A 21918-nucleotide genomic window follows, 5' to 3' on the forward strand; every position below is an offset into this window, starting at 1 on the left:
GTGTCCCCACCACCCAGCAGATAGCCCTGAGCAGTGTCTTCCCTGTGGGGTCCAGGACAGAGACAGGTAAGGTGGGCAAGGGCAGACTGCCAAGACCCTGGCAGGGAGGACATGGCTTGCTATTGTGGGGCAGGGAGAAAGTTAAGGAATGTTCAGGTATCCCCAGGTAGGGAGCTGGTGAGAGCCCAAAGCCACAAGTCTCACTTCAGTCCTGAAGGCTCCAGTCTCAGGAAGTAGGCTGAGGTCATGGGGACCATGGCTGTCCACTTCCCTGTTGCTGGGACACCTTTGTCCCTGTCAACAATGGCCCTAGGGCCTTATTGGTCTGCACCTCTGGGAACACAGGGGCAGACATGGAAAACCCGAGGCGGGAGGCTGCCCAGCCCTTTGTCCCCTCGGGCACCCTGGAACTCAACTTCCCCGCTCTTTTATACAGGTGGGTCCCTGCATTTGGCACCTCCCTTCACCCAAGCACCAGCTTGTGCCCCCCTCCCCTGTAACCTGCAGTCGAGTGGGCTGGGATACAGGTGTGCAGGGGATTGGGAGTTAGGCATGTGCACACCCACACTCCAAAGGGAAGCCCCCCCCCCCCGTTTCAGATTGTTGGATTTGCAAGAACTCCCTCCCCTGAGTGGCCACGGTATGTGTGAGAGGTGGCAGCCCTAAGGGGCAGTATGCCTGGCCTGTGCATGTGAGTGATGGGGAGATGACGTCTCCTGTAACCCAGGCTGGCCTCAGCTTTACCATGTGGCTGAAGATGTCCTTGAACTTCTGACCCTCCTGCTGCCCTCCACAGGGCTGGAATATACCACCACACTATACATTCTTAAAGTTTGAGCCAGGATCTTTCTGTGTAACCCAAAGGCTTAGAAAGATCCCCCACCTCACTCAGCATACTGAGCACAGGACGTGTCACCCAGCAAAAGTCCCATTTCACAGGCCTGTTTCACATCGACCTTTTGTGGGCTAAGTACAATCCCAGGGGGTCACCATGGAGCCACCCAAGTCCTGGTTTTGGTTTTGAAACTATAGAGGGTGTACCCTCTTCTCCGTTGCAAGTTCTAGGCCACTCGAGGCTTGCCAGAGCACTCAACTCCAGGTACCATCTGAGAAATTTCCTGCCAAGCAGACCCCGGCTTGGTCCCCTTCTGCCCCCCGAAACTAGGCTCGTGCCTGTCATACAAGCACTTGAGAGGCTACGGCAGGAGGATTGCTGCATGGTCGGGAGATGTGCCTCAAACACAAGCAGGGCATCCTCGGCTATGAGACAATGACAGCTGGTGGGGAAGCGCACAGAGGAGACCCTGGGTGGGTATGGGGTGACAGGGAGCAGCGAGGCAACTGCGCTCAGTGCCCATCCTCCCTCAGCAATGACTACCTGTCTCTGGAGGGTCCCCGTTGGGCACCGGCTGTCAAGCAAGCCATGCGCTGGAAGTTCACGCCCATGGGACAGGACGCAGCCGGTCAGGTGTGGTTCACCGGCCTGACCAACTCGGACCCACGCGAGGCCTGGTACATGCTGCCTGCTGCGCTTGACAGACCGTACCGCGAGGCCCATGCGCGCTGGCACGGCTGCTTTGAGAGTCGCCAGCGTGGCCTGCCGCCCGGTGAGTGTCGCGCCCCCAGCCGCGCACGCCCGTGGGTCCCACGCTGACCCCGCCCTCGCCTTCCCGCAGCTTACACGCAGCGCCTGCGGGAGACGGCCTTCTGGGACCCCGTGCTGCCTGCGCAGTATCTCAGCCCAGGCACGCGCTGGGGGTGCATGCCGTGGAGGGACAGGCACATCCGCGGCAAGGAGTTTGGTGAGTGGCGGATGGGGACAGGAGGGAGGTGGGGCGGAGGTGCAAGCGGGTCACCCCAGCACTCCCGCGGCAGAGGCAGGAGGATCTCTGAGTTCTGAGGACAGCCTGGGCTACACGGTGTCAAGCTTTAAGAGACCCTGCATCAAAACTACAGGGAAAGAAAAAAAACAGTGGCCGGGTGGTGGTGGTGCACGCCTTTAATCCCAGCACTGTGAGTTCGAGGGCAGCCTGGTCTACAAGAACTAGTCCCAGAACAGCTCCAAAGAAACCCTGTCTCGAAAAAAAAAAAAAAAAAAAAAAAACAGCGAAGACCCGGGCAGCAGGTGGGAGGGGGGCAGGGCGTGGCCAGCATGCAGTGGGTCCCCTGCCAGCCTCTGAGCCCAGTCCCGCTCCCCAGTGGTCAACAGGAACCAATTCGGGGTGGAGCCCTCGCGGTCCGACTACGTGCCCCACCTGTCGCCGCCACAGCGGCCGCGCTACACCTCGCAGGACTTCAGGCAACGGGACAGAGAGCGCCCCTGCCCGGCCACCGGCCAGCCGCCCCCGGCCTTCACACCCGCGCTCTGATAAAGCCCTGCTGCCGACCAGTGTCTCGCGCGTCCGTGGGCCAGGCGACCATCCCCACGCATGCAGTCCGGGATGTCAATCCTGCTTTATTCTCCTCGGGTCCCAGCGAGCCGAATGAGGGAGGCCCTGGCCTTCCCGTCCCTGGTCGCTGCGCTGGTCCACGGTTGGGGCGGGACACCCATGGGTCCCCGGGGTTCAAGGAGCATGGCCGGGTATCCTTTCCCTACCCTCACACCATGCTCTCTGACCCCCTGCAGGTGGGGGACCAGGGGGCCAGGGTGTCTGCCTGGTCCTTCGTCGTGTTGCCCTGGAGAGCCAGGTCAGGGCCGGTCTCCGAGGTCCCCTGAAAATGAGGAGCAGGGTGGTGTTGGGGAGGGCGGGTCCCAGGTCGCACCTCCCCCAGCCTCGAAACCCCACCCAAGCCGCAGCGATGGAGACTCACGGGTGCGGATGCGGATGGGCCAGATGAGGAGGCTGCAGAGAGCCAGGGCCGCGGCCACACCCACGCCGCCCGTCACAGTCACCATTACCCAGTGGTAGAAGCCAACGCAGGCCCAGCAGCAGAGCTCAGAGCTAGGGGGCAGACGTTGGGCTGAGGGCAGAGTCCCCTGCACCAGCCCTCCACGGAGCCCATCTCAAGTTCCAGAGGACCCTAGGCCTACACACACCCCAGTAGACACAGAGTTCCCCTGCAGCCCACAGCCCTGCCTTGCCCCGCAGCTCCAGCGCAGGCTCGGTCCTGCCCCAGAGCCTTTGCGCGGGCCCTGACATGGTACCAAGGTCCTCAGGAACCCTCCCAGCCTCCTGTCTGACCCCAACTCCTGAGATGGCATCTTCCCACCCCCACGCTCAATCCCGTTTCCTACACGCCTGGCATTGTCCTGGGCCAGGACGGGTGGCTCTGTGTCCCCTGTAGCCTGGCCCTTAGCTCACAAGAAACTCAGAGAAACGGATGCTGCTCCTGGGGTCTGAGGACATGAACTCACGGGCAGGGGTGTAGGCTCTGCACAGCCATGACGGCCAGCCCGTTGGCTACCTTATCCGAAAAGCTCATAGCACCGTACACGAAGGCTCCACTGTGCTGGGGGACACACAGATTGTCAGTCCCCAGGCCCAGGATCCAGACCACTGCCTCCCGAGGTTCCTCCCACCAGCCCTACCGTGTGTGGGCCGATGAGGTCAGCTGTCATGGCCAGTGAGGTGACCAGGATGGTGGCACAACCCGCACCCAGCAGCACAGCGGCCCCGTAAACGGCCACGCCCAGCTTATCTACCAGGGCCACCCATGCTGCGAAGGCCAGGATCACCAGCAGCCCAGTGAAGTAGGTCATCTAGAGAGGAAGGAGGCGGGGCCTGCATCAGGCCCCCATGGCCGGGCATCCTGTGCCCGACACTCACCCTCTGGGGTCCTCAGCCCAGTGAAAGGCCCACGACAGGCATTGCTGGTCCACGCCAGGGCACCTATTACCAATCAACCTTCTGTTGTACAGCCAAGTCAGACACTACATCCAGGGTAGGCTGTCCAAGGGCCGCAGCCCACCAGGAAGGGTCAGAGAACCCCTGCCACCCGCCCCCTTCCAATCCCCCTCTTCCCAGTCATCACTCACGTTCCTCCCTATGCGCCTGTTGACTGGCTTCATGAGGAAGGAGGAGAAGAAGCCACTCAAGTACATCACCAGAGGAATGGTGGCGATGAACTTCTGGGGAGGGAAAGGCGGCGCCCGTCCAAAGGGGTCTCCCGGGTGGGAGGGGCCTGCCCATCTCCTCCCCACGACCCCGCCTCACCTTGGGCAGGCTGAGAGAGTAGGTCAGGTACATAGCGATGTAGGTCTGGGACAGGTTCACGATGAGCCTCGTGGTCATGTACAGCATGCCCACCTGTGGGCAGATGAGCAGGGGGACAAGCCCAGGGCTCAATGGGAAACCCAGACAAGGATTTGGAGAGCAAGCTGAGGGCTTCCCCAACAGCATGACTCATTACAGCTGACTGCTCAGCAGGCAGGCCAGGAGAAACGACATCTGTGATTAGTAATGTCTGCCCTGGGTGGGGTACGGGAAATCGGGAACATATGCCCCGTATGTGGAATGGAAAACTGAATGATGTCTGCCCCAAGTATGAAAAAGAACTCAGCTGGCCCCAAAAGATCAGTGAGGGAGTGATTAGTCTGTCCTGAGCACAGGACGGCAGCTGAATGGGCACCCCGGCTGTAGAAGATTGGTTCACAATGTCTACTCTAGATGAGACAGGTTGATTAGTAATGCCTGCCCTGGGTACAGACTGTGAGAGCCACTGGTAATGTCAATCCTGGGTGGTGCCATGGGACTGGGCACCCACAGTGTACCTGGTAGAAAGCTGGCTCCCGAAGCCAGTGTTTCCAGAGCAGGAGTGGCCGGGCCGTGGGGGCCACCAGGGGGCTGTGTTCATCAGGTTCTATCTCCCGAGGCCGGGGCCGGCGCCCCTCCTTGGTACCCAAGTGGAAGAGCAGCGAGAAGATGGCTCCCACGCCCACCACCAGCAGGGCCAGGTTCTAGAAAGAACAGCGGGACTCAGCTATGGCTTCCGTAGGCTCGGGGACCCCAGGCCACCACACAGCCCCGACTTACCCGAAACACCGACTTACCCGAAACACCGGCACATCCTGGACTCCCAGCTGGTCACCCACACTGATGTCCTGTTCACCATGGGCAGAGCCCTGCAGGTGCAACAGCAGCCAGGCGGCACCGTAGACCGTGATGTTGGCCACCACCGTGAAGGCATACCTGTGGGTGAGCGCCCGGCTCAGCATGAGTACACAGAAACCATGTCTGTACACAGCAAGCGCTCAATAAATGCTTGCTGCCTATCAGAAATCCAGAATACTTACTTCCCGAGCCGGCAGAGCTCCTGATCCCACAGAGTCCCAGCCCTACCCGTGTCCTTCCCTGAGGCACAGGCCACAGATCCACGGCAGAATAAAGGGTTAAAGGGTCCCGTGGAAACAATTAGTCCCTGGGCCAGTTGTGGTTCCTTTGAAGCAGTGTCCCTAGAGGGTCTGGTCTAATCAGGTGACCTTAGGACATCAGCCTTAGGCTACGACCTGGGGTCACAGACCACTCTGCCAGCATCAGAGAATCACCCAGCCAAAGCTTCTAATCCCACAGCCAGGCTAGTGCACACCCACCCTGCTGGCTACTCTGGAAACTGCAGCAGGCAGGAGGACCACAAAATTCAAGGTCAGCCAGGGCAATGGAATAAGAAACTGACTCAAATTTGTCTTTATAAAAAATGGGTTGGCAGTGGTGAGGCATGCCTCAGGGGGCAGAGGCAGGTGGATCTCTGTGAGTTCGCGGCCAGCCTGGTCTCAGAAGAAAGAGTTAGGGCACCGTGTCCCTCTCTGCGGCTCACCACAGCTGGGGTTGACAGATAAAACTCCCCAGGGATACCTAGCTAGGTTACTGCCCCCCAGCCCCGGGTACCTGAGGGCTGTGAGCTCCACCTTCTCGTGCTCACTGGTCACTAGCTCGGGGATGAGGCTCAGGTGGGCAATCTGCGTGGCAGCCCAGCCAAACTGGAAAATGACGATGAACGGTGCGTAATAGAGCAGGGCAGCCCACTCGGGGGTGGCCTCCCCGCAGCCGAGGCACGGGCTGAAGATGAACGGGAAGGACAGCAGGACGCAGACGGTGCCTGTGATGGCAGAGGGGCAACATGGGGCGGTGAGGGGAGGCTACAGAGCAGGCCAACATGGCAGGCCAGGAGTCTCCTTGAGTGGCCTGTGGCTAAGGATGGGGAGAAAGGCCAAGAATGGGGTCACTCACCAGCTGAGCTCAGCGTCACCCCCCACATCTACAACCTGCACTATGTTCTGCCCCTGAGGACCAGCTGGGCAGGGAGGAGTCCGGAGGTCGCTCCTGGGTACAGGGCAGAGTCTGCCCCTGTCCAGGACATGCTGGGTGTTCCACCCTGCTCCATCCACTCAGAAAGATACTAATGAGTTTAAGATGCTCCTCATCCTACCACGTCCTCCCCACCCAACCCCTGCCCCAGCCCCCAGGATCCGTCCGTCCTGTCCCCAAGCCTTCCCACGGCTGCCCCATGTATCCCACCCTGCACTGTCTGCAGCCCCTGCCCTTGCCACACCCAGACCCAGGGACTCCTCTCCAACCAGACCACAGCCCCCCCCCCGGGACTGGAGCAGGTACCCCCATGTCCCTTCTATGTCCTAGACATTCAGGTCAGCCTGAAAACTCTGAGCCCCAGGTGCATTCATAACAAAAGTTTCTCTTCAGTCCAAAGGGAGACATTATCACTCCACAGTCCAAGCTAGCCTTGAACTCCTGATCCTCCTGCCTCAGCTTCCAGAGTGCTGGGCCCAGAGGCATGCGCCACCACCACCCCCTGGTTCCCTTCACACATTTTTAAGTGGATGAACTTGAATCTGAGGCCCTGTGAGACACACATCCCTCAGAAAGAACCCTGAGCCTCCTTCTTCTGTCTGGCAAACTGGGCTTCCAACTTCCCCTTTCTGCTCGGAGGTGACCTTACCCCCCCCCTCGTGTCTTGGATTGAGAAATGAAACCAACCCTCAGGAAGGGACCAGGGCAGATTCCTAGGGGCTGCCCCAGGGGGCCGTGTGGCCTCTGGACTCTCTCCCGTGACCACACACACCCTGCACTATCTGGGGCCTGGTTAACCATTGCAGCCAGGGCTGGGCGGGTTGAATGCAGGTGGGCCTCAGTTAACCTAAGAGTTCTTGTTTGGTTCTGGGACCCAAAGTGGCGGGAGTTTCAGGTTTAATGAGCACATCTGCCAGGCATGGTGGTGCACCCTTCAATCCCAGCACTTGGGAGGCAGAGGCAGAGCTCCAGGCCTCTGAGCTCCAGGCCAGCCAGAGCTGCCTCTGCTATCCTGGCTTACAGAGTTCCAGGCCGGTCAGAGCTGCCTCCACTATCCTGGCTTACAGAGTTCCAGGCCAGCCAGAGCTGCCTCCGCTATCCTGGCTTACAGAGTTCCAGGCTGGTCAGAGCTGCCTCCACTATCCTGGCTTACAGAGTTCCAGGCCGGTCAGAGCTGCCTCCGCTATCCTGGCCCAGGCGGCACAGAGAAGTTGTCAGTTTGCTCAGGTGCCCACCCGCCTCACCTGCTCAGGTGCTTCCCAGTCTGCCCTCCCCAAACCCAAGCCACCAGCCCAGGCTCAGGACTTTGGCACGGCTGGGCTGGCCTGGTGTCTCCAGGCAAATATGAGCCCTTCTGTGTGTTTCTTCTCTTTGTTGGAAATCGGGTCTCACTAAGTAGCTACCCCCCTGCTTCAGAGGCCTACACCGGCTACTACCACCCTCCTCTGCTTGTCCTGGAATCTTCTGAGGTCCAAAGCCTAGAACAATCCCGAGAAACTAGAAATTCCAGCCCTCAGGCTCAGAATCCAGTTTGGGGCCACTGCTCTGTCTCGCAAAAAAATGTCACCAAGGGGCAGGGCTGGGTTCCACAACTACCACCCCAGGGGCAGGGCCAGGCCCTTCCAGAACAGCTGCCTGGAATTCCAAAAGGAGCAGCTACAATCCCAAGGCCATACTCCCCAATATCCATACCAAACAACAACCAGAGGGGGACCCCAAGCTGGGCTACCCCAGACAGGATGTGAGGGATGAGAGGCAGGCAGTTGTAGGGTGGGGACATGAGGAGGAGGCTAGACCACTGGATGTCAGGGAAGGGAAGGACGTGTCCCAAGATGACAGACTGGGGAAAAGTGAGCAGCGAGACACGGGGTGGCAGGGTGTGGGGGGAGGGCAGACTGAGGATGACAGTTGGGTAGGGGGCGATGGTCCCAGGGTGACTGTCAGAGGGGGAAGGGCCATGCCACAGGATGGTAGTCAGTGGGGAGGATGGACACAAACTGACAGAGTTGGGGGACAGTCCCGAGTGACAGTCAGAGGGTGGAGGACGACCTGGGGTGACAGTCAGAGAGGGGACGACCCGGGGAGACGGGGAGACAGTCAGAGGGTGGAGGACAACCAGGGTGACAGTCAGAGGATGGAGGACGGCCTGGGGAGACGGGGAGACAGTCAGAGGGTGGAGGACAGCCTGGGGTGACAGAGGGTGGAGGACGGCCCGGGTGACAGTCAGAGGGTGGAGGACGACCAGGGTGACAGTCACAGGGTGGAGGACGGCCTGGGGAGACAGTCAGACATGGGGGACAGCCCGAGTGACAGCTCAGGTGGAGGACAGCCCATGGAGACAGTGAGGGGGAGACAGCCCGGGAAGACAGTCAGAGGGTGGAGGACAGTCCCGGGGAGACAGCAGTCAGACGTGGGGGACAGCCCGGGGAGACAGTCAGAAGGTGGAGGACGGTACCTGGGCGGGAGTCTGGGCCGGGAGTTGGAGGACGGCTCACCTGCCAAGTGCCAGGCCTTGCGGGGTCCGCAGCGCGCGCAGGCGGCGCGGTCAGCCTCGTAGCCCACGAGCGGCGTGCAGAGCCCGTCGGCCGCCTGTCCGAGCAGCAGCAGCAGCCCGGCGCCCCGCGAGCTGTAGCCGCGCACGGAGTGCAGGAACAGCAGCAGGTAGGTGAACCACATGCCCGCGCATAGGTCGTTGAGGAAGTGGCCGACCGCGAAGCTCAGCCGCGCGGCGGGGGACAGCGTCCGCGGCGGCCCGGGGCCCGCGTCGCCCGGCGGAGGCGACATCGCGGCCGCAGGCCCCACCGCACAGCGGCCCCGGCTGCCGCGCCGCGCGCCTAGGCGGCCGCTCCCGGGAGCCGCCTCGACGGGGCGGAGCCTCGGAGCGACGGCCGCAATCGCCAATCAGAGCCGCGCGCCTCGGCCGGACGACCAATCAGCAGGCAGGAGCGTTGCCTCGGGGAGGTGCACTCCCGCGGTCCTTAACGCCACCCGCTACGCGTCAGACTTTCATCATCGCGGTTTGTTTCCCTTTTATTTTCTTCGTGTTTTCATTTATTTGACTAAAGGAATTCTTTTTTGTTTGCTTCTTTTTTTTTTAAACGCAGGGTCTCCTGTAGCCCAGCCTGGCCTTGATATCCCTGTGTAGCAGAAGACATCTTTGAACATTCTCCAGAGTCACCAAATTTATCCTTTCAAACTGAAAACTCTGTTTTGAGAGGGTCTCATGTAGCTCAGTCTAGCCTCAAACTCAGTGTGCAGCTGAGGATGGCCCTGAACTCCTGGTCCTCCGGCCTCCCGTCCTGGTCATGGGGGTTGCACCCACAAGTGGGCCTTTTTATTGTTTCTGCTTTGAGACGGGGCCACACTCGTCGCCCAGGCAGCTAGCCTGGAGTCCCTCAACAACCTAGGCTGGCCTCGCACTCTCAATCCTCCAACCTCAGCCTCAGGAGCTGCTGGGATTTCAGGCCTGGCTTGGGGAGTAGAATCATGAGCTCTATTGCCTGCCACCCAATCACGCCTTGGACCCCAGCCAGCTTGCTGCTGGAGGTTGGGGCTCCCTGCAAAAGGCCAGAATGAGACCACATCTGGGTGATCTCATAAACTTCCAGAGATACACAATGAGGCCCTTGGGAGACATATTAGTGCTAATTAATTATTAATTACAGAGAATAGTTGGGTAGAACAGCATAACACCGACTAGCCTTTAATGAGGCTGCAGGTGCCAGGCGCCCCACGTGGCAGATGCCCAGCTTTCACTCCTACTTACTGGGTGGTTCTGAGAAGCACTCTCAAAGAAAGGGGAAGCCAGGCCTCTGTGGTGAGTCAGAGGCACACACGCTTCCAGACCCAGACCATGGAATGTAGTGGGACGAGCGTTCTTGCACCTCCTCCACATGACATTTCATCCCCTTTTTTTATCCCCCCCCTCCCGCCCCCACTTTGGTACTGAGGCTGACCTTGACCTCTGAGTGCTGCCTGACCGGCAAGCTTCGTGCTGCTCAGAGGCTGGAACCTGGGCTTCGCCATAGCTAGGGCTGGCTGGAACCACAGCCCCGCTACTGTGAGGATGTCTCAGTTACCACACAGAGCCTTCCTCCTGGGGCACTCAGAGACATACAGCCTGGTTGTGAATCCCTAAGTCCCAAATGGAACTGTCTCCCGTGAGCCCCTATGCTCCCAACAATAGGTGTTAAAGTGATCAAGGTGTCGTGGCCACATCTTTAATCCCAGCACTTGGGAGGGAGAGGCAGGAGAATCTCTTGAGTTGATGCCAGTCTGGCCTAGGAGTGAGGTACAGAGAAATCCTGTCTCAAATAAATAAATATACAAAGACTTCATTCCAGAAGGCGGAGGATCTGGTACCGGGTCACAGGACACCCAGGGGACGTCCCAGGCTCCTCTGGGGAGGTGACCTGGCCTGGGTTGAGCAGCAGGTAACAGGCAGCTCCAAGCTCTTGGCCGGAGGGGACTAAAAGATAGGAGAGATAGGAGCCAGAGGGGTGGCTCAGGCCGGTCTCTCCCAGAGAAAGCCAGCCTGGGGCTGACTGGTAATTCTCAGCACACAGGTGTGTCAGCTGTGGCTCCCAAACCTGGGCAGAGACACCTGGGATCGACCATACCAAGTGGCTGTTTTAAAGCTGGCTAATCACGCCTAGGGTTTATTTCTGTTCCTGTCCTTCTCAACAACCACCCCAGAGGCCTCTAGCTGCTGACTGGGTCTTCTGTGACCCAGGCTGGCCTTAAATTCCCCCACACACCCCGTAGCCCAGGAACTGCTGGTCCTCTTGCCTCGACCCCCCCGAGTGCTGGGATAAAGGTGACGAAGGCCTTAGCTGGTCCTCCTGCCTTGACCCCCGAGTGCTGGGATAAAGGTGACGAGGGCCTTAGCCACTGCATCTCATAGCCACCACAGCTCATTTATCCAGTTGCTGGAGACAGAACGCAAGGCTTTCCTGCAAGCTGGGACAACGCTACCCACTGAGCTCCAACCCCAGTCTTGGGTTATTTTATTTTACGGACAGGGTCTCATGTAGCTCAGGCTGGCCTGTAATTCCCTCCATAGCCAACCTTAAACTCCTGCCCCGCCTGACCTTCCATCCATCATTGGTGTGAAAGGGCTGGATCAACGTGCTTAGCTCCCAGAGGCTGCTGGCTGACTCTGCAGCAACACGGTGGACCTGGGCTTCTTACCCTTTTGAATTCAGCTCAGATTTTCCTCCCTGGTTGGAGAAGTCACCAGGAAAGTAGTCCAGGGGCAGGGTGAAGACTGAGTGTCAGTGATGGCACTGGGGAGCCGTGACAGGTTTGAGAGCAATGCCTTCTGGGTCAGACAGGATGAAAGCTGAACCCCCTAGGATGTGGGATCTCTGGCCAGGGGAGACAAAGGCAGATAAAGAACCCAACAGACCACGGTAATCCTTCTAAACTCCGGAAGGGAAGGCATTTGTGCCCCAGGAGAGGCTTTGGAATTGGGCAAAGGTCAAAAAGACCAGTTAAGAGGAAGGAATCATCATCCAGACCCTCAGGGTAGGACACGCGGGCTAGGAGTCCAAATAGATCCTGACAGCCTTTGATGTCCCTTGAGCGTCTGGCAGCCCTGGACGCCAAGCCCACGCTCCCATCCGTCCATCCTCTGGCCATCGGATATCCTGGTGGCCAGAATCCAGCCTCGGGGTGCGGGGCCAGCTTTGATGCAGTGGGGGCCAGACCTGCTGGGGGGGGGGGGATTTCCAAGTCTCCATAATGTTCTGAGATCTGAGGGTGAAGGGGAAGGTCAGGTGTCAGGGCAAGCCAGGAGGCCTGTTTCCCTCACTGTTCAATAAGGAAGAGACGAACTCAGAGATCTGCCTACCCCTGTCTCCTGAGAGCTGGGATTGGTGGCACTGTTCCAAGTTCTAAGAAGCCATTGTTTTGCTTGGTTTGATAACCTGGCAGGGATGGGACCCGGGGCCCGCAAGGCTAATGGGCTAATGCTCTACCACTGAGCTTTGTCCCCAGAAGGATGAGGCAGGGGGATTGCGAGTTCAATGGCAGACGGGGCTATCAGGTGTACTGTGTCACATAGGTGGTCCAAGAAAAAGGCTTGCTCCAGAATGTGATTTTAGGTTCTCTGGCAGCCGGGAAGAACGGAAGTTTTTGTACACAAAGGTTGTGTTTGGGGTACAACTTCTTCACACTCAAGCCCCTCCAATCTATTCTATATGTTTCCCTGAAGGATATCATCACAACCACTCCACAACCTTGTGCCTGGATAGGCTTGTGTCCAGAGACAGATGAAAAACGTCAGCAAAAACAGCTCTACAGATCATAGGAAACAGCCATAGTTCTCTACAATGGTTTCTTCAAAGTCTAGGAGTCTTTAAGGAACAGTGATACATTCAACTGTTACCTCAGACGGTGAGAAACAATTGTAACATTTTATGTTTACCAAAGATATAATGACTCTTCTAGATTCCCACTACACTGAGCGATTTAGTGAAACCCTTAATCAAGATGGTAAAAGAAGACCTGGGGCAGGGTCTAGTGGGGTACACCACAGAGGCAGGTGGGTCTGGATGAGATCCAGGAGAGCAAGGGCTGCACAGTGAGGCCCTGTCTAAAACAGGGTTAAAAGCAACAACAACCAAAGTTGTCAGGGGTCAAAGAAAATACCCTAGAATCCCCAGTGAGGGTCTAGGGGTGTGGCATAAGGGTAGAAAGCCTGACTAGTCTCAGCAAAGTACTGGGTTCCATTCCCACTAACAAAAATGAAAATTAAAAATGTAGAATGGGCGGGGGGGGGGGGGGCTGGAGAGATGGCTCAGTGGTTAAGAGTATTGCCTGCTCTTCCAAAGATCCTGAATTCAATTCCCGGCAACCACATGGTGGCTCACAACCATCTGTAATGAGATCTGGTGCCCTCTTCTGGCCTGCAGACATACACACAGACAGAATATTGTATTGTATACATAATAAATAAATTTAAAAAAATATGTAGAATGGGGTAGAGAGATGGCTCAGTGGTTAAGAGCACTGACTGCTCTTCCAGAGGACCCCGGTTAAATTCCCAGCACCCACATGGCAGCTCACAACTGTCTAAAGACCCAGTTGCAGGGGATCTGACACTTCACACCAATGCACATAAAATAAAAAGTTAAATAAACCAAAAAATGTAGAAGAGCTATGCAGACACATCTGTTATTTGAGCATCAAGGAAGCAGGCTCACACACGCACTCCATCTGGGCAACTACTTCTGTCTGGAACTACACCCCCTTCACAAACAGCTCTCCCCACACCCACTGCTGATGTCCCCTTGCTTCACAGGGTGAGAAACACCATAACTCACACCTGAGTCTGCCTTATTTTTTATTTATTTTTAATTGTTATTTTTGAGAGGTTCTCACTATGTATGATTGGACTGGAACTCACAGATCCCCCGCCTCTGCCTCCAGAGTGCTGAGGTGGAAAGCTGCCACTCCCAGCTCTGAACGCTGAAAGCTCTGTGCAGGGCGATGGCCAGGCCAGCTCCTCCCTTGCTGATCCTGGGCCCTGGTGTCCCCTGACCAGCAGAAGCCTTCCTCGGCTGGGCCCTGTGCTCTGTCCTCACTGCAGCCTGCCCTGTCTTCAAGCAATGCTTATTTCTGCTGTCACAGGAAGCCCAACCTTATCTACCCTGCTTCCCCCTGGGGAGGAGGGAGGCTCAGAATCCTCCAACTGGTGAGTTTGGGGGAATCACTTGCACCTGCCATTAAGGCAGAAGTATAATCACATGCCTGCATATGTGCACATCTGTGTGGTCCCTTAGAAACATGCCGTAACCACCACGTGTCTAATGAGTCACTACATTGTGATTAGTCCAATGTTACACCATCACAGGGCTGTGCTTCAGTTTTCTGCAGGGTGGAAGGATGGAGCGCAAGAAGACCCTCACTGGGGGATTCTAGGCGGGGCTCCACCCGGGCCACGCCCCCAGCCCCTCACTGGGGGATTCTAGGCGGGGCTCCACCCTGACCACGCCCCAACCCATCACTGGAGGATTCTAGGCGGGGCTCCACCCTGACCATAACCCCAGCTCTCAGTGTGGATACCAGGTACCAAACTGGTAGAGCAGTGTGTTCTTTATGCTTTTAAACCACTGAGCAAGCAGGGCGGTTGTGGCACACGCCTTTAATCCCAGCACTCTGTGAGTCAGAGGCTAGCCTGGTCTACAGAGCAAGTTCCAGGACAGTCAGAGCTACACAGAGAAACCCTGTCTTGAGAGAGAGAGAGAGAGAGAGAGAGAGAGAGAGAGAGAGAGAGAGAGAGAGAGAGAGAGAGAGAACGAACTCCTACAAGTTGTCCTCTGAGTTCCACCGTGTGCTCTGATGTGTGCGACCCAGCCCCCTACACAAAATAAACGAACATACTCTTTATACAGGAGGACTGGGGAGATGGTCTGTGTGTATTCCCTGACCTGAGGTCGCTGATTTTCTTTCCCATGGAGCCTGGATTTTACCCTCTGCACAAGAGGTACGTTGAACTACATCAGGACGACAAGGCTGGGAGGCTCCTCACTGACTCCCTAGATCTGGGATAGAGGCTTGGTTGGGAGCATTTTCATAAAAACAGCATTTTGAAGGCTAGCCCTGGGCTGGTGAGACGACTCAGCTGGCAAAGGGTCTCGCGGAGAAAACTTGAATTTGATCTCCATTATTTGAATAGAAAAGACAGAAGACCACCATCACCACCTTCTTCTTCTTCTTTGTTTTTCTTTTTTTCTTTCTTTCTTTCTTTTTTTTTTTTTTTTTGGTTTTTTCGAGACAGGCTTTCTCTGTAGCTTTGGAGCCTGTCCTGGAACTAGCTCTTTTTTTTTTGTCACGTAAATTAACCCATTTATTTAGTTGGCTGTGCACTATTGTAGTTAGTAGGCTTGTGTATCAAATGGTAGCACTTTTACTGGTCTTTTCATGGAACTAGCTCTTATAGACTAGGCTGGCCTCGAACTCACAGAGATCCATCTGCCTCTGCCTCCGAGTGCTGGGATTAAAGGTGTACACCGCCACCGCCCGGTGACAGAAGACATTCTACATCTCCTTTGCCAAGTGTGATTTTCACTCTGGTCTTCTGTAACTTCCACAGTTAAACAGAGACTGAAGAGATTTGGAGAGCTGGCTCTGTGGTTGAGTTCCTGTTTCTCTTGCAGAGGACCTGGGTTCAATTCCCAGCACCCACTTGTCTGCTAAACGACTATCTGTTAAGTCCAGTCCCAGAGTCTGTTGATCGTCTTGGGTATGAGGCAAGCACATAAGACATAGACACGCATACAGTAAAATACTCATAAACATAAAATAATAAGTCACTCTTAAAACAAAACGGCAAAAGGGCCTGAAGTATGGCTTAGTGTTGTTTGTTTAATTTTTGTTTGATTTTGTTTTGTTTTTTAAGACAAGTTTCCTCTGTGTAAAAGCCCTGGCTGTCCCTGAGATCACTCTGTAGACCAGACTGGCCTCGAACTCACAGAGATCCACCAGCTTCTGTCTCCTGAGTGCTGGGATTAAAAGCGTGTGCCAATACTGACTGTTTTTTTTTTAACTAACAATTTATTTCCTTTTATTTTATATGCATTGGCGCTTTGCCTGTGTGAGGGTAGTTGTGAGTGGCCGTGAGTCCTGGGAAATGAACTCAGGACCTGTGCAAGAGAATTTAGTGCTCTTAACCACTGAGCCATTTCTCCAGCTTGCCTATCAGTTCGTTCGTTCCTTCGTTCTTTCATTCACCGGTTCTCACGTTCCACCTTGTGAGTTCCGAACTCATTTCTTGCCCACTAGGTGGCAAGCTTCTCCAAGTCCTGTGGCATCTCATAAGCTCCCCCCTCTTTTTTTTATTTCAATGTGGTAAGAAAGAGTACCCTTTGTCCTACTGCAGGGGTTGCCTCTTTGGAACTTAACTCCTTCCTCGTAAACCTAGTAAGAACGTCTCCTCTTAGTGAGGACTCCGATCCTCATTCGGGAACACCGGAGCTCCAGTGTCAGCATGGGGACTTCTGGCCCTTTAAGGAGCTCCGCCTCATAGCTAGCAGCCAATCGCCTCCGATTGGTCCCGAGCGCGTCCGAGCGCAGCCGAACTTGACGCACCCGCCCGCAACCTGCCCGACGCGCCTCCCACGCGGCTTCGTAGCTTTTCAGCCAATCACCGCCGGGCGCGCCGAGACTGATCTGCATGACCCCGCCTCTGTCAGCGTCCTTGGCCAATGGGCGCATTATGCCTGGCCTCATTAGCATATGGGCGGGGCGGCCGCGGGCTCTTGGTTGGAGCGACGCCGCATCCCAGGTCCCGGGAAAGTTTTTTCGGAGGTGAAAAGAGCCGGGAAGTCGGGGCCTGCGCGGGGCGGGGGCTGGGGGACTCGGGGCGCGGCCTCCAGGACTCGATCTCTCAACAAAGGATCGCGGGCCGCCTGACCGAGGACCTCCCGCCCCGGGATCCGCCTCCCCCTCCCCCCCGGGCGCCCTGGGCACTGGCCTGGGGTTCTCATCAGGGTGGCGGGCAGGACCCCCTGACCTCTGCCCGCCTCCGTTCCAGGTCCCGCCCAGAGAGGCCATGTCCCACGGCCCCCGGCAGCCAGGCGGGGCCACCGCGTGAGTGCGCCTTCCCCAGCTTGTCCCATCCTTGGGTACCCCTAGGCATGGCGTGTTTTCACCCCGGGTACCCCCTAGACATGCCCTGTGTGCACCCCACGGGACCCCTGCCCACCCTCGGGTACTCCTGAACCTGGCATTCCCTGTCCCCACTCCATGTAACTCTAGAATTGTCCTATCCCCAACTCAGGGTACCCCAGACATGGCCTCTCTCAGCCCAAGTGCTGCTGGACATGCCCGGTCCCCACCCTCCTGAACCTGTCCCTGCCCCCTAGCTGCCTTTCTCCACTCCTGGGACCTCTGTCATGCCCTGTCAGTTTTCACAGATTTCCGACTCTAGGATCTCTGCTCCCCCAGAATTGCTAGGGTACCCTATGGTCTCCCTCACTACCTCATCTTGTTTCCAAGTTCCTGGACGGCCCCGAACCCACCCGTCCCCAGCTTGAAATCCTTGGGCTGTTCCCGAGGTCTGCTGTGACCCTCGGGTCCTCAAACGTTGGGTCCCCACTCCTCCCTTTTCCTGGGCTCACGTGGGCTCCCACACACTTCTGTGATCCCCAACCACAGGAGGTGGTATGAGGGGATACTTCCGGCATGGAGGATGACCCTGGTTTCCGTGTTCCCAAGGCCTGCGGGAGGCAAGACTCCGAGCCAGCACGGGGCCTTTGTAGTGGCTGTGAAACAGGAACGCAGCGAGGGTCTCCGTGCCGGAGAGAAGGGGTCCCAGGAGGAGGAGGTGAGTCACAGGTTCACACCATAGAGAAGCCTCCCACTGCCTAGCTAGAGGCCGCGCTCCAGCCTGCCTAGCCTGTCAGTGGGCTCGGCGCCACCCCTGGGCAGGCTCAGTACCGGCCCAGGACCCCCTCTTTTGACTCTCTGGAGTTCTGACCCTTGACCTGAAGCCCAGTGCCTGAGCTAGACCCCGCCCACACGACCCAGGGCCACGCCCACATGTCCCAGGGCCCCTCCCAAGTGCACAGCTCCCTCCTGCAGCCTGTGAAGAAGAGAGGCTGGCCCAAGGGCAAGAAGAGAAAGAAGATTCTCCCCAATGGGCCTAAGGCACCTGTCACGGGCTATGTTCGCTTTCTGAACGAGCGGCGGGAGCAGATTCGCACTCGCCACCCGGACCTGCCCTTTCCTGAGATCACCAAGATGCTGGGCGCCGAGTGGAGCAAGCTGCAGCCGGCAGAAAAGCAGGTGGGGAACGAAGGAGATGGGAGAGGCAGATAGGAGGGTCCCTGGGGCTCCCGGCCAGGAAGGCATGCCTCATGAGTGAGATCAGTGAGTGACCCTGCCTCAAAGAACAAGGTGGAGAGTGACCGACGGACTGAGGTCTGCACACGTGGGCACAGTACACATCCCACACAAATCACACTGCTATCACACCAGCCAGGGCCTGTAGGGCATGGGAGTTCAGGGGCAGAAAGGTGAACAGAAAATGCTTGGCGTCAGTTAGACCTTGAGAATGTATATTCTCCAAGAGCTGGAGGGAAGGTGGGAGCTATGGGGGGGCAGGGTCCTGGCCCTGGCTGCCTACCTTCCTCTGGGCTATCCCTAATCTGTGGTTGCTGCCCCCTCCCAGCGGTACCTGGATGAGGCGGAGAAGGAGAAACAGCAGTACTTGAAGGAGCTGTGGGCATACCAGCAGTCAGAGGCCTACAAGGTCTGCTCGGAGAAGATCCAAGAAAACAAAATAAAAAAAGGTGAGGGGCCCTGGGTCTGCGATGAGGTGCAGAGCGCAGATACTTAGTATCAAGACGGGGTCACCGGTGTCCTGAGGATGGGGACCCCCCACACCCCCACCCCCACCCCCGCAGCCCTGACTGACCACGCCCTCCCTTTCCACTAGAGGACTCTGGTTCTGGACTCATGAACACACTCCTGAACGGGCACAAGGTAAGGTGCTGGCCGGAAGTACGTGGGGGAGAAGGCGTGGATGTTTCAAGCTGGTCGGGGCCATGTTCAGAAGAGGAAGTGATCATGACCGTTTCTGGGTATGCTCCAGTCAGAGGCAGGACTCCTGAGGGGCCACAGCAACCCTGGGATGGGGCATGACTCAGTGATGAAATCATGGTCCAGCATGCAGAGGACTCGTGGCTCACACGCGTGCGCGCACGCGCACACACACACACGCACGCATGAACGCACACACACAGAGTCAATTGAAGTGTTTTCGTTTGAGAGAGGGCCTATGTATCCCAGGCTAGCCTGGAGCTCACTGTGAGGCTGAAGGTAGCCTTGAATTCCGATCTTCCTGCCTCTTTCTCCAGTTTGGGGATGACAGGCATGGTGTGCATCCCAGAGCTCTGTGCTGGGCAAGCGCTCCGCCCACTCAGCTGCAGCCCTTCTCGCGCCTAACTGTTGCTGAGGTGGCCACGGCAGCGCACACCTAAGCTCCCGACACTTGGAGCTTGTGGTAGGAGGGGTGTGACAGGTTTGAACAGAGAAGGACCTTGTGTCAAAACACAAGCTCAGCCGTGGTGGCGCACGTCTTTAATCCCATCACTTGGGAGGCAGAGGCAGGAGGATCTCTGTGAGTGTGCAGCCAGCCTGGTCTACAGAGCGAGTTGCAAGACAGCCAGAGCTCAGAGAGAAACCCGGTCTCAAAAAAACAAAACAAACAAAAGAGAACCACAAACGTGAAGAGTAACGCCAATCACAGGAATAAATCTATGCACAGAGTGCTTGCTTGGCGTGTACGGAGCCCTGTTCAGCACGGTTGCCCCTGAGGAGGACTGGGGTTCAATTCCCAGCACCCACATGGCCACTCACAGCCCCTGAAGTTCCAGCTCTGCGGGAATCTGCTGTCCTCTTCTGGCCTCTGTGGGCATACACACAGACGTGCACACACACACACACACACACACACACACACACACAAAACAGAAGTAGGCTGCACTGCCACCGAGAGTGGCCCAGGAGACCCCCCCTCCCGCCCCAGAGTCCCCATCAAACTCATTGCCATGTCCCAGGGTGTGGACTGTGATGGCTTTTCCACCTTCGACGTTCCCATCTTCACTGAAGAGTTTCTGGACCAAAACAAAGGTGAGGTTTGGCAGGTGCTGGTACGTTGGTTGGAGAATAAGGGCTGGAGAGGGCTGGGGGTCAGAGGTGAGGCCATGGATGGAGTGCGTGTCGCGCGCCCTCCGTGCTCTACCCAGCCCTGCCCTGGGCTCTGACTCCCTTCCCGCAGCACGTGAAGCGGAGTTGCGGCGCCTGCGGAAGATGAACGTGGCTTTCGAGGAGCAGAATGCGGTGCTGCAGCGCCACACGCAGAGCATGAGCAGCGCGCGCGAGCGTCTGGAGCAGGAGCTGGCGCTGGAGGAGCGGCGCACGCTGGCGCTGCAGCAGCAACTGCAGGCCGTGAGGCAGGCGCTCACCGCCAGCTTCGCCTCGCTGCCGGTGCCCGGTGCGCGGCCCCGCCCACAGCCCCGCCCACCGAGCCCGCCTTCCTACGCGCTTGACCCGCTCCGCCCTTTCCCAGCACAGGCCCCGCCCCTCGCTGACCCGCTGTCCCGCAGGCACCGGGGAGACGCCGACGCTCGGGACCCTGGACTTCTACATGGCGCGACTGCACGGAGCCATCGAGCGTGACCCCGCGCAGCACGAGAGGCTGATCGCGCGCGTCAAGGAAATCCTGGCGCGAGTGGCCAGGTGCGCGGGCGGGGCGGGGGGCAGGGAGTGCACGGCTCTGCCTCTCGGTCTCCAATCACCCCTTCCCGTCCTACAGCGAACACCTGTGACAGAGCCCTCCTGGACCGGGAGACGCCCGTCCCCACCCGCCAAGGAAGAAGCTGGGGGTCCCGATGGGGCCGCGCCCCGTGCTGCACCTTGGGGTCTCCAGAACCCCCCTCAAATGAAGTGTCAACGCATCCCTTTAGCTTCGAATCCTAGACTCCCAGGTTGCAGAGCCCGGGCCCTCCCTGCCTTGCAGGGAGAGGAACAGAGGAGCCACAGCCGCTCGACTTGGACACACCCCGCCCCAGGTGCAGAGCTTGCCCCCAGGGCACTCACCGCAGGGCCGGGGGTCCCACTGCGCAGGCACTGGGCGACGTGTCACAGCCAGGGGAGGCTGCAGTACAACCCCCACCCCAGTGTCTTCCATCACCCGATCCGGACTTTTAAATAAAAAGAAGTGGGATTTGCACTGAAGTTAATTTTTGCGGCTTGGGGGGAGTGGGCCTGGCCCTTCGCCTGATTCTCTCGCTACAGTGACCTCTGGTAGAGGGTCTCAGATCCTTTACTACCCTCTTATCAGGTGGGGAAACTGAGGCAGAGCTGGGCTGGGGTCTTCCATCGACCCGGCCCTCCTGAGGGTCCTTTAAGGGTTCGAGGGTAGAGTCGGGCTGGCCACTCAGTTCACCCCAGTTTCCAGACTAGGTCCTCAGCAATTTTACTGTCTTAGGAAACAGCACACGCACTTCCCCGGGTCCTCCAGCTGTCAGCTCTGTGTAGTTCCAGAAGTGCACCCATCACCCATGCCCCGTGCTTGGAGTCACGTGTCTGGCTCATTCATCGAGCACGAGAGCACCGTCCCGACGCTGCGGGCCATGCCCTCTTCACGGCTGAGTAATACAGCAGTGTGCATGGGACTGTCCAGTGTGCCCCGGAACTGTCCAGTGTGCCCCGGAACTGTCCAGCGTGCCCCGGGACTGTCCAGCGTGCCCCGGAACTGTCCAGTGTGCCCCGGGACTGTCCAGTGTGCCCCGGGACTGTCCAGCGTGCCCCGGAACTGTCCAGTGTGCCCCGGGACTGTCCAGCGTGCCCCGGAACTGTCCAGTGTGCCCCGGGACTGTCCAGTGTGCCCCGGAACTGTCCAGCGTGCCCCGGAACTGTCCAGCGTGCCCCGGGACTGTCCAGCGTGCCCCGGGACTGTCCAGCGTGCCCCGGAACTGTCCAGTGTGCCCCGGAACTGTCCAGCGTGCCCCGGGACTGTCCAGCGTGCCCCGGAACTGTCCAGCGTGCCCCGGAATTGTCCAGCGTGCCCCGGAACTGTCCAGCGTGCCCCGGGACTGTCCAGTGTGCCCCGGGACTGTCCAGTGTGCCCCGGAACTGTCCAGTGTGCCCCGGAACTGTCCAG

The 21918-nt window shown here is 57.9% G+C and overlaps 3 protein-coding genes across 3 annotated transcripts; 2 read left to right on the plus strand and 1 right to left on the minus strand.

Annotated features, from left to right (window-relative positions):
- The first annotated feature begins 209 nt into the window (after positions 1–209).
- On the plus strand, positions 210–2369 carry Tektip1 (tektin bundle interacting protein 1). Its single transcript, XM_075975348.1, has 4 exons — positions 210–436; positions 1369–1607; positions 1677–1802; positions 2200–2369. Exons 1-4 carry the CDS (start codon positions 354–356, stop codon positions 2367–2369), a joined length of 618 nt encoding a protein of 205 aa, XP_075831463.1. The 5' UTR covers positions 210–353.
- On the minus strand, positions 1982–9097 carry Mfsd12 (major facilitator superfamily domain containing 12). The gene is made up of 10 exons (XM_075975346.1): positions 8741–9097; positions 5826–6036; positions 4991–5129; positions 4712–4897; positions 4155–4247; positions 3977–4069; positions 3530–3700; positions 3356–3450; positions 2812–2942; positions 1982–2712 (listed from the first exon to the last, which is right to left on the minus strand). The coding sequence occupies exons 1-10, from the start codon at positions 9027–9029 to the stop codon at positions 2690–2692; spliced, it is 1431 nt and encodes a 476-aa protein (XP_075831461.1). The 5' UTR covers positions 9030–9097; the 3' UTR covers positions 1982–2689.
- Positions 9098–16492: 7395 nt separating this feature from the next.
- Positions 16493–20985, plus strand: Hmg20b (high mobility group 20B). The gene is made up of 10 exons (XM_075975349.1): positions 16493–16556; positions 16783–16838; positions 17466–17574; positions 17832–18035; positions 18421–18541; positions 18688–18734; positions 19811–19883; positions 20032–20247; positions 20360–20492; positions 20569–20985. The coding sequence occupies exons 2-10, from the start codon at positions 16801–16803 to the stop codon at positions 20579–20581; spliced, it is 954 nt and encodes a 317-aa protein (XP_075831464.1). The 5' UTR covers positions 16493–16556; positions 16783–16800; the 3' UTR covers positions 20582–20985.
- Positions 20986–21918: the final 933 nt, after the last annotated feature.

This window comes from Microtus pennsylvanicus, chromosome 6 (genome assembly GCF_037038515.1).
Source record: "Microtus pennsylvanicus isolate mMicPen1 chromosome 6, mMicPen1.hap1, whole genome shotgun sequence".
NCBI lineage: Eukaryota > Metazoa > Chordata > Mammalia > Rodentia > Cricetidae > Microtus > Microtus pennsylvanicus.